The following is a 20,209-nucleotide window of genomic DNA, read 5'->3' on the forward strand; positions in this document are numbered from 1 at the left end:
GAATGTGTTGAATCTGTCTATGTAATCTGTTAGTAGCTCTGCTGTTGGGTCAAAACCTGGGAAGGCTGGAACAGCGGTTGCAGCTGTTTCTTGTTTCCGTTGTAGGTTTTGTAGTAGTAGCTCCATCAGTTTCTTATTCTCCTCCATTCTTTCATCTTGCTGACGTCTGTATTCCTCTTGTTGCTGCTTGAACTCCTCATGCTGCTGTTGTCTATGCTCTTCTTGCTGCTTTCTCTGCTCCTCTTGCTGCTGTCTCTGGTCCTCCTGCTGCTTCTGCATTAGCTTGATCAGGTCTGCTACTTCTGCCATTGTAGTGGTGCAATTTTGAACAGTTACTCTTGTAATAAACTAGAACTCTTTGTATCGATTTTATCAATGATAAAATCTGAACAAAACTCTTTGTAACTGTTCAAAAGAGAAATCCTTGTCGCCAATTAGCTTCTGTTATGTTTCTGCACAGAAGCAATTAGATAGAGTATTAAATTAGAGAAATGGTTTATTGCACACTCCAGAGACAACTGATTTGATAACAGAAAACCCAAGTATTTATATGTTTGGTCATAGAAAAGCTTTGTAAAAAGCTACAAGCATTATTAATAGCTATAATGAGACAGTACTATATAATATTAGCTTGTATAAAGCTTTAGCTAAAAAGCATAATTGTTTGTTGGCAAAGTACCAGTAATACTTGGCACTTGCATGACAATGTTCATCAAGTATATACATCACATACGTACATGTATATATATATATGAAAGGCAGGCATAAAGGTAAGGCCACCCGTGCCGATTTTCCGTTGGTTTCAACCGAAATCACGACATGAATGAAAAACACAGAATGATTCAACCTAAGTTCACAGAATTGTCAAAGCTGTGCATACACACCGGAATCATCGACGAAACGCTTTTAATTGGCTAAACAAATTATTAGCGAGCGCCATTCTAGCAGCTTTCACGATTTATGTAGTTCGAGGCACATAACACGGCAAGCAAGAAAAATACTAACGTAATTCACCGCAGTAAATACGATGCAACTGACTTGATTGCGGTAAATATGGCAACTCTTTCTACAATGGAACCTTTGCTGCTAAAAACAAATTGTTATTATTAAAAAAGAAATTATGTTCTTATTATTAAAAAATTATTAAAAAAGAAATCGCGTTATGTGTCTTGGACTATATAAATTGTGAAAGCTGCTAGAATCGTGCATGCTAATAATTTGTTTAGCCAATTAAAAGCGTTTCGTCGATGATTCTGGTGTGTATGCACAGCTTTGACAATTCTGTGAACTTAAGTTGAATCATTCTGTGTTGTTCGTTCATTTCATAATTTTGGTCGGAACCAACGAAAAAATCAACACGTGTGGCCGTACTTTAAAGGTTGACTTGCAACAAAATTCAGATTACCGTTATTTGATATGAAAAGATTCACCATGTCTTACTCTGTTGTGTTGTAGGTGCAAAATATGTGGAAAGGTGATTACAAGCTCTTAAAGGCTCAAAAACGAACAGAAAATCGCAGCCACACGAGACCGCCGTAGTTTGGATTCCCTTTCCAAAACGGTACAAATGTGATGTAATTGTGAGAGATGGTTTCTGTTTACACATTCTTGCAACCTTATTCGTCGAAATATTTTCACAAATATACTTCACGCATTCAATAAAACTATGTCTATTGTTCTTACGCGTCTGTTTTATCGTCATTTTAATGCTGTCACTTTTAGCACTGATATCTTATAACTTACCGTAAAAATTCGTTTAATTTTTTAGCCTTAGCTTGAAGGAGTACATATCATTGTCTGATAATCATGATGAGCCTGTTGGTCACTTGTGATAATCGAAAAGTGCTGCAGAAATTATTTGCGAAGCATTGGGTCACATGATCAGATTACGACTTGCCGATTAGACCAGGCCAAAACAAAACTGTAAAGTAGCGAGCATCTATATTTGATACAGGGTCTTCGGTAAAACCCGAAGTGTTTGTCATAAACTAGTAGTACGATAAGTTTTATATTGAGCTTTGTATTGGCCTTTCAACTCACGTGAGAACATACGTGACAAGACGACAACAATTTTTGTGGTTATTTCGTCGAAATAAAGAGGTTCCAACCTACGCCAGCTTCTCGTTTTTGAGCTTTTAAGAGCTTGTAATCACATTTCCACATACAGTCAAACATGGATAACTCGAACTTCAAGGGACCGAGCAAAAGTGTTCGAATTATCAGAGCATTCAAGTTATCAGAGCACTGTCACAAGTCCATATATTTACTTATTTATTAGTAAATACATGTACATATACAAACTATAATATAAATCAAAAGCACAAATGGCTTGTTTCAAATTAAATGCTTCTAATGTAAAGTTTAAAACGTTTTCATGAAAAAGTATAGAGATTTTTCTATCACTTGAGATTGGTTTGTTGTTTGAGGTGATGTTATTGCCAGGACGTTTTTCAGATTGACATTGGCAAAACTTGATCGTTGTTGAAATGCTCAAAAGAAAAGACATTTTTTTCTTTTGGGGTTTTACCCACGATCAATTTTGCCGTTTTTTCTTGAAGTTTATGCAGATTACTTTACTTTACCTGGGATTCGTTAAGAGCAACACTCCGAGGCAGTTCAATTAGAAGTTTTACGAGGTTTTACGGTACATTCTATATCACTCACACTTTTTTAATAGATACTTATTGAATGTACACACGTATTCTGTGTTTAGGTCAAACGATATATAGTTTTTTGTAGCTCAGACAACGTATACGTTTAATTACAACATTTTTAAAGACGTTTTAAACATTCAACATTCCGAGGTTGATTCAACACGGAATCAACGTCGGAAAACTATTCATCACGGGCTAGCCGAGTCACGCACTCAAGGATTTTCGCCACGCACATACAAAACAACATGCGATTTTTGTTTTGTATGTGCGTGGCGAAAATTCTTGCGCGCGTGACCCGGCTAGCCCGTGCTATTCATCGTATCGCTGTATTAATCAAATTTCACCAAACATTTAGAAAAGTCGTTGACAAAAATATTTTGCCGATGGTGGTAATAACGACGCTTATGAATTACGAAAAGATGAAGTTTACCTCTATGGCTTTGAATAAAGTGATTTTCTAAAGCGAAAACAACCGTTTCGGTAGCTGTTGGGCAAAAAAACAGTTCGAATTAACAGTGTTGAATTCGAGTTATCTATAGCAATTTATCATTACGTGGGAACGGACCAAAGGAAATGTTCGAATTAACCATTTTTTCGAGCTATCCGTGGACGAGTTATCCATGTTTGACTGTATTTGGCACTTACAACACAACAGAGTTAGACATGGTGAATCTTTTGATATCAAATAACTGTAATGTGAATTTTGTTGCAAGTCAACCTTTAAAGGCGTGGTCACACGAGCGCCGAACCGACTTAGGTTTGGTTTGGAAGTTGTTTTACTTCGGTTTGGCTAAGCCACATGTCACACGGCATCCGAAGTCACTTCGCTTCCTAAATACCATACGTATGGAGACGGACACTGTTTCATTGGTAGTTTTTATGTATTTGAGCTAAATATTTCTATTGTAAACAAAAAAAACTTTGAGGAACCATTATTAATTATAATTACGCAGCAGATTTATCAGAAGATCATTCAGCTGCTCAAAATAAATCACTCGATACAAAGATTTTGCCAACCCTTCCCATCAACTTAATTATATTTTATTTATTTTATTTATAACAAACAAAAACAGTCTTTATCATAGTACTGTGGTTTTACATAAATAAATCAGTCAACGATACTTCAACAGGATGAGCATGACACATTACTTATATTCTACACGCAAGAAAATCACAACCATTCTCTTACATTTATGCAAAACTTGAGTGCAACATCTTACATTTATGCAACAAAATCACAAGTCCGGGTGAGCCTCATCGTAAATTGCTTCATGTTGTTTATTTAACGAAATAAAGGTATCATCCCATTTCTTTTTTAACTTTGCTCACACACACTTTAACCATAACTGTCACGAACAACTTTTATCATAATTTCTAGGTAAATCAGCCACGCTGATTCCGATTTTGTACTCAAAATAAAGACTGGTCCACTAACCTTCAAAGTCATTTAGGCTTTTTTAAAGCGTTTCACTATCCATTTCGAAAACAACACAATCGGCATCACAAGCTCTGCCCATAAATATGTGACGAGACCTAGCTTTTTCAGGAACGGAAGTTGGGAATGTTTAGTCCGATTTAGAATAATAGAGATGGGTGTCTTAAAACTCATTATTATCTAAATCCAGCCTGTAAAATAATCTCAGTCTTTTATGAAAGGTATATATAAACTATGTAAAATTGCTCGTATCTAGTTACATGATGTCTAAATAGGCTGAACGCCGAGAAAAGTGAGCTCAAAAAGCGCGGTTTTATAGCAAGCTAGCGTTGTTATCGCGCTTTTTAAATATGCAATGTTAAATAGCTTATCTACCTTTCAGAAAAGACTGAAATTATTTTTAAAGCTGAATTTAGATATTAATGGATTTTAAAACACCCATCTCTATTATTCTAAATCGGTCTAAACATCCCTATGTAACTGCTGTTCCTAAAAAGCTAGGTTACGTAACGTATTTATGGGCGGAGCTTGTTGTGCCGATCGTGTTGTTTTCGAGACCGATATTAAAACGCTGTAAAAAAGCCTTCATTACTCTAAAAGTTAGTGGACTAATCTTTATTTTGAGTACAAAATCGGAATCAGCGTGTCTGATTTACTTAATAAATACAATAAAAGTTGTACGTGATAGTTATGGTTTAAGGAGAAATGTGACGTGTGCTCGCTAAAACTTTAATCAGCCAATAAAAATGTCAATAGAAATGTCTTTGGCCGAACAGTTTACAACTGACAGCGACGTCATTTTGCGTCGTTTAGTTCGTTTCGGCTCTCGTGTGACCACCCCTTTAGGCTAACCCGGTACAGGCAAGTATTTCATGTACTGATGAACCAACAACTTTGAGTGACAAACAACGTTGCTACTATAGGTGGTTGCTTGAAAGAATTATGCTCTTGTTCAAAAAGTACTATAACGCAGCCAGAAAGTACAATCAAAGGTGCTACCTAGTGAGCTGACTACAGGAGAGCGGAGAGGTGCTGGCAGCCAAGCTATGATGAACTGAAACAGTGCCATTTCTGAAAAATCCAATTAGGAGAGACGATTGATGTGAAAGTCAGCCTTAGAATGATGGTAGATGACTAGCAAGGCGAGGGCCTTAGCCATCCATGAAGGACAGCAGCATCTATGCCACAGCTTAGGCTTTCCTTAACATGTACCCAGTCATTTTTAATTCATTGATTAGTTGAGTAACTAGTATAGGACTGACTAGATGAGCCCGGCATGGCACGCGCACGCTGACGCCCAGTACACTGACGCCCAGCACGCTCACTAGTGCTGATAAGTGAACAGGTATATAGCTGTGACATGATAGAATTCAGGATGCATTTAAACAGAGCTATCTAGAGCTATCCAAACTGCCTGCTCACCAGTATCAGACAGGATCAATACTGGTCTGCAGCCTCATGCCTAAACACCAACAGAGTCTATTGTAATAGATATATCTCCCTACAACTTAGCTGTGACTCTATTGTAATAGATATATCTCCTACAACTTAGCTGTGACTCTATTGTAATAGATATATCTCCCTACAACTTAGCTGTGACTCTATTGTAATAGATATATCTCCCTACAACTTAGCTGTGACTCTATTGTAATAGATATATCTCCCTACAACTTAGCTGTGACTCTATTGTAATAGATATATCTCCCTACAACTTAGCTGTGACTCTATTGTAATAGATATAGCTCCCTACAACTTAGCTGTGACTCTATTGTAATAGATGTAGCTCCCTACAACTTAGCTGTGACTCTATTGTAATAGATATAGCTCCCTACAACTTAGCTGTGACTCTATTGTAATAGATATAGCTCCTACAACTTAGCTGTGACTCTATTGTAATAGATATAGCTCTCTACAACTTAGCTGTGACTCTATTGTAATAGATATAGCTCCCTACAACTTAGCTGTGACTCTATTGTAATAGATATAGCTCCCTACAACTAGCTGTGACTCTATTGTAATAGATATAGCTCCCTACAACTTAGCTGTGACTCTATTGTAATAGATATAGCTCCCTACAACTTAGCTGTGACTCTATTGTAATAGATATAGCTCCCTACAACTTAGCTGTGACTCTATTGTAATAGATATAGCTCCCTACAACTTAGCTGTGACTCTATTGTAATAGATATAGCTCCCTACAACTAGCTGTGACTCTATTGTAATAGATATAGCTCCCTACAACTTAGCTGTGACTCTATTGTAATAGATATAGCTCCCTACAACTTAGCTGTGACTCTATTGTAATAGATATAGCTCCTACAACTTAGCTGTGACTCTATTGTAATAGATATAGCTCCCTACAACTTAGCTGTGACTCTATTGTAATAGATATAGCTCCCTACAACTTAGATGTGACTCTATTGTAATAGATATATCTCCCTACAACTTAGCTGTGACGAGTTAAGAAGTTACCACTTGTATAAACCAAAACAAGCTTAACTCGCAGCATTGCAATTTTTAAATTAAATGAATAGCATTAACTCCTTCCATGCTCAAGTGCCAAGCGAAAAAGAGTAACAAGAGAAAAAAGTTGACTGAGGGCAATGAAATAACTGATGCTAACATGTCTGTACATGTAAACCAGGTACTGCCAGGTATAGCCTAGCTGTGGAGCATAGACCTATTAACTATACTATAATTAATAGGTCTATGCTGTGGAGAGGTTGAAGATAAAGCAGTCAGATCAAGTTTTTTAAAAATTAGGACTTTCTGGCTTCTAAGCAAAATCCGGTACTCAAACGTATTGACATAAGCCGAGGAAAGCTGGTGAGGCTGCTCGGTTGCCACCAGACTCTTTATCGACTATTGAACGCAGAAGAGTACATCGAGCTTCACAAAATACTGACGATATTGTGTGAAAAGCATTAGTGTATTATTTTACTTTTTTCCTTTTAGTACAATAAAACACATAAGCTATTTCTACATTCTCGAACTTTACATGAAATTCCGGAAAATCGAGGCTGGGTATGAGTCGCTACAGATATGGCAATACATTCCGCAGCCTTCTGGAATAGATTGCGAATGACAAAATAAAACTGAACTGTGGCTACGTTGATTACATCAAAAGCGAGTCTGCTAGTTGAAGGTGAGATACTCTAAGACAATGTAATTTATTACAATCAAGCTTTCTATCATAGTACTTAACATGATCTAAAACTTTCCCAAATGGCTTCATCATCGACTGTTTTGCTACAAAAGGTAGGTAGATGTATGCGAGGTGCCTCAGCAAAATTTTAGAGAGGCGATTTAGAGAGGCATATACACTGCAAGTGATTGGCAACTGTTGACTGACGATGTGAAGGTATGTCAGTGACTTGATAGGAGACCCACTGAATAACGAGCTGAACACAAGCGCAGCACAAATTGCTTAGCATCTTCAGCTACTCAATTAGTACAAGGCAATGCCAGGGACAGCTTGCTATCTATGGTCTCAGTCTGTCTGCATCTAAGTGCAGCGAGATTGATTGGTTAATTACACGATGAGTGACCTACAAACATCCCCAGGCTTAGACTTACTAATAGCAACTAGTAGTAACCTACAAACATCCGCAGGCCTAAACTTAATTATAGCAACTAGTAGTGACCTACAAACATATGTAGGCCTAGACTTACTAATACCAACTAGTAGTGACCTACATACATCTGTAGGCCTAGACTTACTAATAGCAACTAGTAGTGACCTACAAACATATGTAGGCCTAGACTTACTAATAGCAACTAGTAGTGACCTACAAACATATGTAGGCCTAGACTTGCTAATAGCAACTAGTAGTGACCTACAAACATATGTAGGCCTAGACTTAATAGCAACTAGTAGTGACCTAGAAACATATGTAGGCCTAGACTTACTAATAGCAACTAGTAGTGACCTACATACATCTGTAGGCCTAGACTTAATAGCAACTAGTAGTGACCTACATACATCTGTAGGCCTAGACCTAATAGCAACTAGTAGTGACCTACAAACATATGTAGGCCTAGACTTACTAATAGCAACTAGTAGTGACCTACATACATGTACATCTGTAGGCCTAGACTTAATAGCAACTAGTAGTGACCTACAAACATATGTAGGCCTAGACTTACTAATAGCAACTAGTAGTGACCTACATACATCTGTAGGCCTAGACCTAATAGCAACTAGTAGTGACCTACAAACATATGTAGGCCTAGACTTACTAATAGCAACTAGTAGTGACCTACATACATGTACATCTGTAGGCCTAGACCTAATAGCAACTAGTAGTGACCTACAAACATATGTAGGCCTAGACCTAATAGCAACTAGACTGCTTCCATTCAGAAAAGTAACAACCAGACACATAAGAGACCAGAATGCAAGATATTGGCACACTTTCTAAGCATTCATTAATAAAACAGTGAATTCCTGCAAATAGCACAGGATATGCAATCTGCTACATTTCGGGTTGACAGCAGTGAAAATCAGAGAGAGAGACTTATGTACCTCATTTTCTGTTTGACAATATGAGATGGTGAGAGTATCCATAGCTTTGATGAGAGATGACATGGCCATGAAAATATTTTGATATACTAATTTAATGTAACTTCTCTTGTCATCATCATTGTAGCCACAGCCATGGATAATCCTCATTTGTTTGATGAACGTACTTTTGCCTGACTCTCCAGTACCTATAACATTAAACAGTCACTCGACTGCAGGTTCTATTGTACCTATAACATCAAACAGTCACTCGACTGCAGGTTCTATTGTGCCAATAACATCAAACAGTCACTCGACTGCAGGTTCTATTGTACCTATAACAATAATAAGTCACTCAACTGCAGGTTCTATTGCACCTATAACATCAAACAGTCACTTGACTGCAGGTTCTATTGCACCAATAACATCAAACAGTCACTCGACTGCAGGTTCTATTGTACCTATAACATCAAACAGCCACTCAACTGCAGGTTCTATTGTACCTATAACATCAAACAGCCACTCGACTGCAGGTTCTATTGTACCTATAATATTAAACAGTCACTCAACTGCAGGTTCTATTGTACCTATAACATCAAACAGTCACTCGACTGCAGGTTCTATTGTACCTATAACATCAAACAGTCACTCGACTGCAGGTTCTATTGTACCTATAACAATAATAAGTCACTCAACTGCAGGTTCTATTGCACCTATAACATCAAACAGCCACTCAACTGCAGGTTCTATTGTACCTATAACATCAAACAGCCACTCGACTGCAGGTTCTATTGTACCTATAATATTAAACAGTCACTCAACTGCAGGTTCTATTGTACCTATAACATCAAACAGCCACTCGACTGCAGGTTCTATTGTACCTATAACAATAATAAGTCACTCAACTGCAGGTTCTATTGTACCAATAACATCAAATGTCAATCGACTGCAGGTTCTACTGTGCCAATAAAATCAAACAGCCACTCAACTGGATGTGCCTTAAATCTAGAACACTATTAGCTGATATCTGCAGCACAGACATGAAGTTGACTATGTACAAAACGCAAACAAGTGTAGAGATGAATATACAGAAGAGCAATGAGCCAACGCTCTAACAGACAGTACATAATTCGTGTGATAATACATTGTTGGTAAGTAGACGTAGTCGCCTGTTTCGGTCTATGGTAAATAAAGCATTACTCAGTAACGGCTGAGAACTTGTTGAGGCAGGGTGGTTGAGACAGAGTGCTTGTGTCCATAGTATAGCTGAACTACTAGTAACCTTCAGTTAGAAAATCTAATCTCACATCGTGTTGCCAATGAGGGAATCCTTAAAAGCAATTAGAATATTTCATTCGCATCTGACCTAATAAACCTTTTCGAGATCGATACAAGTCTAATGAGCGTACACGGCTTATACACGGCTTATACAAGGCGTGCATATGCCCAGGCTGGATGAGCTAAGCAAGCTTGTTGCAAGAGGGGAGAGTAGAATTAACTGAAGCAGAAGCTAGAATACAATTCGCTTAAATGCCACTAGTAACAATGAAAAGACAGCAGCTTCGATAACACACCTAGCTAGCAAGCAGTTGTGTTTATACCGACCGGCAACCCTGATTAGCTAGTAGTGTCAGCAAACTATTCACAGCTTTCCTCTCAATACATCTCAATACATCTCAATACATCTCAATACATCTAGCCGGCTTGCTTATACCGCCACATACTTTTTAACAACACAAATCTCTCAATGAACCTCTCCCCTACCCTTTCCCCTACCCTCCAACAACCGCTAGCTAGTCCGCTTGCATGCGACACTTTTATGATGAGAAACTAGTTTCAACTACTTTTTAAAAAAACAACATAAAAGCACGTCTCGCCGCCCGCCCGTGTATAGCAATAACTACAGCAACTTCTCTAAAGCCCGTTTAACAACAAATTTAATAGCATGATGTTAGCATGATGAAACATTACATGTCAAGTTACACTGTTCATAAAACCAAAATTTCCACATTTAACTTCCTTTGAACCAAATATACAAACATCATATTTTCAGCATCAATGGTACTTACCCAAGAGCAGGAGTTTCAACTCTCTTCTGGCATCTCTTTTATCACGCCGTAGCTGCCTTTCTATCTCTGCATTGATGCGCTTCTGTTCCTTGGCCTCTGCGGTCAGGCAGCACCCCATGCTGCCAAATGGAGCCAGGTCTTCCGCTGATCACAGCAATGAGGAGAAACTGCACTTTGTCTCTGTACCCAACTACACTGTATTCTACAAAAAAGGAACAATACGGTTTACCTAGTCTAGAAAGTAAAATCTGCATGGTTTTTTTGCTATTGAAAACTGGCTGAAGGATTTTTTTAGAGCTCTCTGGAAACTAGGTCACTAGTTCCTGGTTATTTTATCTATCCAACTGGAAATGCCATATTGCCAACATTGTTATATATAATAATATTGATTCAGCCTAATTTACTGGATGCTGTCATATATTGTGTTCTTTACATTTTTACTGTTCGTATAGCTTCTGAGCAGCCATTGATTAGATAGTATCGTTTCATGGTTTACATCTTCAACCTTCCTTGAGGTCATCTAAATATCTTTTCACAAAGCTAATGACTTTCCAGCTACTCTGTAAAAATTTGCTTCAGACCTGTCACGATTCCACAAAAATGGTTAATAAATCCATTTTTCATCAGTTGATTTTTATAACAGATTCATCACGAACAATCACCACTAAAGGATGATTTCACTAAGGCACACACAGGCATGCTATTACAGTAGTAGGTATATGCAGATGGTTTATTGTCAAACACAACATGTACTCATAATAAAAAAATTTCATCCCCAAGAATATCAAAACTTACGACTTTAAAAAACTTTTTTCACATCATTAATAAAAATTTTCAAATATTTAAGTTTAACACAGATGTTTCGGACCTTGAGCAACCAATCTAGAAGACAATTTAAAATCCTTAGAGATCATTTATAAGCTATTCCACACAACTTCATTGTGATTTCTGTTGTTATGAGCAAATTTAATGCCTAGAATATTACCGTGAGAACAATCAAATGGCTTATGATAAAAACCAATATTGCCATTTCGCACTACACGTTGATAAAAATACATGGAGGTTGACTCGATGAAATTTCCAGACATAGGTTCTATGCAAAGGTATAACATTGAAACTGATTTTTATTTCTGTAAAATTATTTTAGCCAAACCAAAACCAAACAATCAGCAAATTCAGGTTTGATTTTTCCTACGTATTAAAAACTGATAAAGTTTTTCAACACAAGAATCCTATTTTAAATAAAAGAAAATATGGCTCACAAGCCTTGGTGGAACTTTTCTGGAAAATGGTCTTTAGTTTATTTGATTGAATATACAATGGTAGATAAAATTAGCTAAAATACCTTTTGCTACTCGAGTGAATTTTCCTTAAATTTATTCTCTTTATCTTTTTCTATGTGCGCATCTATTAATCTATCCAAGACATGCGTAGATGACTCTATCACAGCGCGTGTGTAATAGGGGTAATTTTTATCTTGATAAATGTCTAAATGGCCACTTGAAACAGAGGAGATAAAAACTTGTGATTACACGGAGAAACGCAAATGTCCGAGTAGCATAGCCAAGTATAATAAAAATCACTAATAATGGCCAATAGCTAACAAACGTGAAGGTCAGCGTTTCATACAAATGCTAACCAAGATACTGTTTTTACTTCCAGTCTGTATTTTGTGAGAAGAAACTATTGCTCATCGGCTTTCCTTTAATCAGTACTGATTAAGATATTGTAGTAGAAATTTGTGATGACAGAGAGATATATATGTATACATTATTGGTAACATGTCTTGGTACATATTGGTATACATGGTAAACATCAAAGGCGAAAGTAATCAATAATCCTGGCAAAAACTACCAAAAGTCATCAGTTACAAATATATAAATTTATCAGAAATGTACAGAACATCGAAAATTGAAAATTGAAAATCTTTCTAAGCAAAATACGTAATCAGAATCCATTATTTAGTGGATTCAAGATGGTGACTAAAAGAAATTTGTTATTTGAGATGAAAATTTTAGAAAAAAGTTTGGAATTTTTAATAACTATATTTGGGAAACCTTCATTGAGGGCAAGCCACATGTAAATTGTGAATTTCTGCACAGCCATTTAGAAATCGATGAGAAAGATCATACGGACGCACACATCATTTACACATGCAGGCACACACAGATTTCCTGTTTTATATATACACTGATGGTTTTCTAACCGGGTACATAAATTATTAAATCCACTTTTGATGAGTTTATGAAAATCTTCCAAGGTTTGTACTGAATTTTGATGCATGATGGTTATAATCAAATATTGGAAAATCAAGTTTTCTTTATACGCATTGTCATTGGTCTGCGCCGTGCCAATAGAGGAACTAGAAGTTCGACATGCGTCATCTGCCAGGAAGTCTGCCGACAACAGTATTTACATTAAGTGTTTTAAATAAAGTTTTTGTATGGTTGAGCAGGGCTCAACCAGTGTTAGATCAAAATGTTTAGCCTTAATGCTCAAGTTGTATACAATTGAACAGCCTTTATGTGTATGATGAACACATCCCATAAATACATTAAAATATATGACTTGATTGTTAGTAAAAAAAAAGCATCTCATAATAGTAACTGCGTATCAAAAGCTGTAATTTCAGCTCTGGCTTGTCTTTGTTGTTAGGCATCCTTAACAAAAATATGTCAAGAACAAAGGTCTTATTTTCTATGTAGTATAGTAATAGATATTCATACAACAGGTATTACAAAACTTCTTAAGACTACCCATTGTAGGCTTCAAAATTGTTTGAAAAGCTTTTATATAATGGGAGCATAAATTTACAAAACTGTTGCTAAATAAACCAAGCTTCTCTAGTATGACCTACAGTTTTATGTGGCCTTGCTGGAAATTAACTACTTTTGCAGATATTGTCAAACCTTTCGTCGTTTAAGACCATAGAATGTGCCACACAAGGTTTCAAAACAAAGAGAAATTGTTAAAATGTTACAGAAAACTTGCCTTTGAGGAATGTACTAAAAGTCAATCAATAGGCTTGAAAAAACTAAAAAGATAAAAAAGTGTCGCTGGCGATGCCAGACTTGTAAGCTATACGACATCGGAAACAAGAAATAGGCCAAACATATAACCAAAACAGAACTTATGTCCTGAATAAGTTTCAAAATAATTTTCCACTTTAAGATTTTTGAGTTTGCTATATTTATGACACATTTCCCAACAGCTTATTTGGTTTGGACACATCAACAAACTTCGAACCAGGAATTTTGCAATAAATCAATCAATCAGAAATAATTTACAATCTAAAAGGTTACAAAAGCCTCAAGTCAACGGTGCAACTGCTATAAATAATAGTCATCAACCCGAAAACAAAAAATACGTTAAAGTTTAGAGATACGAAAGATAATTTGTAAATTGATGTTTGAAATGAAATTGACTAAAACAAGCATACTAATAACATAGTAAATTGTTTAAATTTTTATTTCAATCTAATGTAAAGTTTGACCATCACCGGCATCCGCCTTTGATGTTCACACTCAGAATACCACAGGTTGAAATAAATTTATTTCCAGTTTACACAGTTTACATAGAGCTCACAAAGGTGTATTTTTTTGTTTTAGTTGAAATTCAGATATGATTGTTTTTGTTACTGCTAATTACTGTTAAGGTAAATTCGCTATACTCAACTCTTGTACAGTGGAACCTCGGTTCTCGAACACAATCTGTTCCAGATGGTTGGTCGAAAACCGAGTTGTTCGAGATCCGAAACAGGTTTTCCTATTAGAATTAATATATATAAGTTTTAATCTGTTCCAAGTCGATTTAACAACTTCGGTAAATTATTTTTTAACATTTTACACCATAAACTGTACTGTAGACTGCATACTATAAAAACGGGTAGATATAGATCGTGTTTAATTTTAATAAAAGATTTTTTATCTATGAGAATGAAAAAGAAAACAAAAAGTAAACACTTCATATGCTTTACTCTTAAAACATCAAAAACATTAAAGGTTACGATACAATACAAAAATTGCAGAAATGGATAATAAAACAGCAAAAAAATGCAGCAGATCAAATACGTCAAAAATCGTGTGAAAAAGAAAACAGAAACAGCAATGGCACGTTTACTTCACATCTTTGAAGAAGAATCCTCCTCCAAAACAATTTAGGGTAACTCGATTGGAGGAGTTGTGTCCCCAGAAAATCTCTTAGGTAGAGGCGACGTCCTCCCAGATGGCTCCTTTTTGTAAAGAATTAATGACGTGAAACTTCTCCCTTTTTTAGAACCTTCCGATGTGGCTCATAACAACGTCGTTAAACGTATAAACATGCTGTTTCCGGAACTGTTCCGAATGTTTAATTCAAATGCGCATGGTCCGGTTCGGTCGAGAACCGAATTTATGGTCGAAATCTGAGACGAACAAATCTCAAATTTTTTTGGTTGAAAACCGAGTTGGTCGAGAAGCGAAGCGTTCGAGAACCGAGGTTCCACTGTATAAACAATGGTTAATGCTGATATTATGTACAAGAACAGCTGAAAAATTTGAAGTTGAAGAATAAGGCTGAAAGATGAAAACTAATATATTGGCAACCATGCTTGTTTGTGTGTTTACTTCGTCTAAAATAAGCCTTTAAAACTCTACAAACCCTATACATTCACAATCAACTAGGCCTAGGGAAAGGTTTTATAAGAAATTTTAAAATTGCATGAAATTACACGAAAAAATTTTTCACCGCCCTGAAGAACTATTTTGGGTTCCAAACCGATCAAAAGAACTTATGACAAGGTCTTTCCAAATCTTTCAATTATTTTCTCAGACCAAACATGGCTTGGTAAAAGGGCCAAGCTGGCTACCAAAAATGATGCTGTTGATTTATCCAATACCAAACTCCTTGACAAACTACGTTATGAACTCTAGAGCTACAAATTGTTTGAAAAAATGGTTGATCGAGATGAAATCATTGATTATTCAATAAAATTCCTAAATGGCCAGCAACCTATAGGACTGCCTCCCAATAATCTAATTTTGAAAAAAGAAGCTCCAGTTATTCTTCATAGAAACTTAAACCCATCAAAGGTTTGCCAAAGAACTCGATTCGTTATTGAAAGATGATGGCCTGTGTTTTAGGGAGGTCATCATTTTGACAGGCAAATGCAAAGGTGAACAAGCGTTCATCCCAAAAATAACCCTCATTTCATCACATCTGCCAGTTGAATTCAAGAGACTTCAGTTTCGAGTCAAACTCAGCTTTGCAATGTCTGTGAGTAAGATTCAAAGACTAAACACTAAAATTCGTTGGACTGGACCTTAAAGAACCTGTGGTAACCTTATGGTCAACTTTATGTAGGCTGCTTTATTTTAGGTTGGCAATCCTAAAATGTGTACATTCTGACACCAAACGGAAAAACAAAAAATGTTGTGTATTAAGAAACATCTCACAAATATTGTATCAATATTGTGCCTAGAACATTCAAAAGGTCTTTTTAAAGATTACATTGCAATTATTGAATTATTACTAAAATATAGTCCTACTGCTAAGTCACATTAAATATTTTAGTCAAGTCCAAAAGTTTCCGGTAAAGGGCCTTCTAGGAGGTAAAAAGTTACAGAGAAACTCATTTTATTCTGAATACCTAGTAGATCTCGGCACGCAGTTGTCATACAGTATGAGGCCAGAAAAAGTAAGCCGGTCAGTTTTAATAAAAGGTAGGTAGCAATGGCCAAAATGAGTGGAGAATAAAGGAGGCTTAACATCCTCTGGCAAACCACTATCTCCAACCCTAACAGCCATATCAATATCACCACCCAAAATTTTACTAAATACATTATGACAAAGTTTACCATTGTCATAATATTTTAGTACAGTCACAGTTTTAGTCTTAATGTGTCTAGTTACATATTTGCGCCCAAGCAAACTACAAACACTGTTTTAACATATTTGCTTAATTATTTTTTAAATATATTTTCCACTACCCAGGCAGCACCGGTCACCTGCGCTAGTATCAGCATAAAACTGAATTGTAGTATGTTACTTAAAATGAAGTTGGGACAAGTTAATCTGAAATATTAGTAAGCAAAAACGTTAATGACAAAATGCATCTAATAATTTACATATCAGCATCTTCATCCCTTTTTGCCTTCACATTCTTTTTTCAACCACTCTAGTTCCTTATTCTATTTTGAACGTGATATATAACAAACCAAACGTCTTTGGAACATACCGTGGGCTGAGCGCAAAATTGTTGTAACTTCATATAAAACATAAGGGAAGTTACAATTTTGCGCTCAGCCCACGATATGCACCAGCAGAATAGTTTAAATGCATATCAATGCATACTTATGAGCATACTGACAATAAACACTGCACACTCACACACATTTAAAATATTAAGCGACAAATTGACCTGCGTGAATGTAGTTTGCCTAAAGGATAAATCTTTTGCCACCTGTGATTCGTTACCGGCAATAGAGAACCTTTAATTAAAAAATGGCGAACATATTCCAATTTTTTTAAGTTAGCACTAATCTTATTGTTGACGATGGCCTTTTTGTTCATTAAATAATCTGGTAATCGGAGTTTCGCAAATTGCCTTGTAGATTTCGATTAACACATAGTGATTGATTAAGTGATTTGTAAGTTACGTTGATGCAAAAGCAACAAAATCAAATATTTGTTTACATACCAAAATAATCATGGTAGTAGCAATAGCGTCATTTTTGTACCATATGAAGAGAGCTACGTGACTTGATATATTTTAAAAGTTATCGAACGCTACCATTGATGAAACTTAGGAAATGAACGCAACTAACGGACCGACAAAGCTTCCGCAAGATGTCGCAAACTCTTTTGCTAATATGTCCTTTTAAATCGTTAGTCGTGTTTATATAGAAATCCGATGAGCCTTAAAGGAAGAAAACGTAAAATTACTCCCTAGAGTAGCCGACCGCTGCCGCTATAGCCACGTAACCAATAGCAACAAAGAAAGTCTTACGGGCAATAGTGAATGAACACCAGATTTATAAGATGTACATGCAATGTATAATTTTATGTGCTCAGTAGAACGTGTTAATTTAGTTGTTCACGCACACATAACAATACCGATACAATTTGTGCAAAAACAATGAACTGCTAATAGATTTGTGATCTGAAAATAATGGGTGGCCGACTTTTTACGTAAAACAACTTTTTTGTTTTACATACAAAGTCAAATAGTGTGGTGGTAATGGTATTTGAATAATGTACTTTGTATATAAATCCATGTCAGCCAAATCTAAATTTAATATATCAAGTGTAATTACTAGATACATTAAATATGAGAATATGAGGAAAATAGCTGCAGCTTCAAAAACTACCGTTATTAAAACTAATGTATAATTAAAACAACTGCTTAAATTTGTTTTTTGCATTTGCCACAAAATACTCTTGTCAGCACACAAGATTAATGTACGATTTATTTCGTCATGGTGCGAAGTTGCTCCATCTTGGTCAACTGAGATCTCAACGAGTCGTGTTGAGACCTTTGGTTTTGATTTTGATGGCCTGCAAAATGAATGCGATGTTAGTAGTAGTTAGTTAGTAATCTTTTATTTTGCTGATAACAAAAAGCCTTTATTTGCAGGCGTATTATCAAATAAAATAAAAACTGTAAAAATATTCTGAATGCAAGATAGTAGTAAACAATCCATTTTTAGTTTGAGATTATTTCTGTAAAAGTAACAATCACATGAGAGGATGACTTCAAATAAGTAATGCAGGATAACATACAAAAATAATTTGATTGACACTATATACAAGGGTTCAGGTCTGAAGACTAGATTCTCTATGAGTATTGTTTGTGGAAAAATAGATTGTTGATTAATAATTGGATGACTATAATATGGTCTGTATCATCTGTCTGTGTAATTATCATTGATGTTTACTTCTTTGGTTTGTCTGCAATGGGTTAAATTTCAATTGAATCGGTCTCTTTCATGTACAAACTCTAGCAGATGTTGATAGTTGTGAGGGTTAAGGAATATTTTCTTTCTTAGATTGGTGTAATTGCTGCATCTGTATCGGTAATGGTTCACTGTTTCATCCTCATCCAGGCATGTACATGTTGGTGCAAATTTAAATTGAGTTCGCATAAGTGATATTGTAAGGTTGCGTGGCCTGTGAAAAGCTTGGTTAAAATTGATATTTGTCTTTTTGGTAATATAAGTGAAATGGTGTTTTTCTCCAGATGATCTATTTCTAAGTCATTTAATAAACCAGTGAAACAGTGTCCTGTTATCAGATGAGTTTTCCATCGGAGTTGCCGATCATTATTTAGTTGCTTTCGAATAATGGATTTCTAAAATGACTTGATGACATATCTGCTACAGTTGAGTTTCTACCATTTAGGATTGCAATGTGATAATGTATTTCCTTTTGAAGTTTGCTTTCGGTAGATAACAAAGTTTTTGCGAAATAATTCTGTCTTATTGACATTCTACAGTATGTATATATGTCTCTGGAGCTTAAAGACTCAGCTGGAGGTATGTTTGTGATATGGTGGAGTGATTCTGTCGTGAGATTAGTCTTTGCTCCTAGTATGCTTTGCAAAACAACTAAGGAGAGAGATGTCAGCTTTTTGATCTCATATAAAACTATTGTAAAACACTTTCGGTATTTTGGTTGATTCTAGTATCTTTTTAGAATAGTATGACTTTAACCCTGCATTGATAAACGGAAGAAGTAGGCTTCATTTTTTGGCCAATATCACTTTTGATTTTTCTCTTTGTGTATTGAATACTAACTTAGAGTTGAGGGTTAACCCTAAAACTTTAGTAGAATTGGGAGTGTTTATGTTTTTTTTCCGCTGACTTGGAGTTGTTTTGGGTTGCAGTTGAACCAAATAGTATCTGTCTTAAAACAGTTTGCTTTCATGTGCCATTGTTCTAGCAGCGGAGGGGGGGAGGAGGGGGAGAAGCTTCATGCAGTTGCTTTTCATTGTTTCATATAGTAGTTCTTCATTTTGTTTTGAGCAGATAACTGAACAACCGTCTGCATATTGAAGCGGGATTCCATTCCATGAGTTCAGCATGTCTCTTGTATAAAGTATAAAAAGTGTAGTATGCGCTGTTAGTAGCGGATGTTGTTGCGAATTAATTTATTTTTGATTGATTATATTTGATATCATTTTGACTGAATACTATGCTAGCAACAGTCTAAAACTTAACCAGTTGGCAGAAAGAATATTGATATTTCTAAAACTAGTATGCATTATTATACTGCAGTGAAATTACGTGATCAGGCTATGCATTAGCGAGTCTTTAATATAACACTGTTTGTCAAACGCGAGTCTTTGCCTATCCTGAGAGTTTGCTTCTCATAGAATCTTGCAAAACTACTGATAGCCTGTATTCCGCACTTGTTTGTCAACTGTGAGCAATAAAGTTCCCATTACACTCTATGAATACCGGCTTATAAAAAGCTAAGGTTAAGGTAACCAGAAAATTGCTCACTTTTCTCTTTCTATAGCAAAAACCATAGATATAGTAAACCCTACTATTTACGGCAAAACCGAGGTGCTAAA

General features: G+C 35.9%; 1 protein-coding gene across 1 annotated transcript in view; it reads right to left on the minus strand.

Moving 5' to 3' along the window:
• Positions 1-17,473, minus strand: part of LOC137399950 (guanine nucleotide-binding protein G(q) subunit alpha-like) — a 48,887-nt gene extending 31,414 nt beyond the window's left edge. The window contains exons 1-3 of the mRNA XM_068086220.1: positions 17,336-17,473; positions 10,660-10,861; positions 8,615-8,799 (exon numbers count right to left, since the gene is read on the minus strand). Coding sequence (XP_067942321.1) covers positions 8,615-8,799; positions 10,660-10,777 — 303 coding nt within the window. The 5' untranslated portion in view covers positions 10,778-10,861; positions 17,336-17,473. The remainder of the gene's footprint in view (positions 1-8,614; positions 8,800-10,659; positions 10,862-17,335) is intronic.
• Between the last annotated feature and the right edge of the window lie 2,736 nt (positions 17,474-20,209).

Source organism: Watersipora subatra, chromosome 7 (assembly GCF_963576615.1).
Source record: "Watersipora subatra chromosome 7, tzWatSuba1.1, whole genome shotgun sequence".
Lineage (NCBI taxonomy): Eukaryota > Metazoa > Bryozoa > Gymnolaemata > Cheilostomatida > Watersiporidae > Watersipora > Watersipora subatra.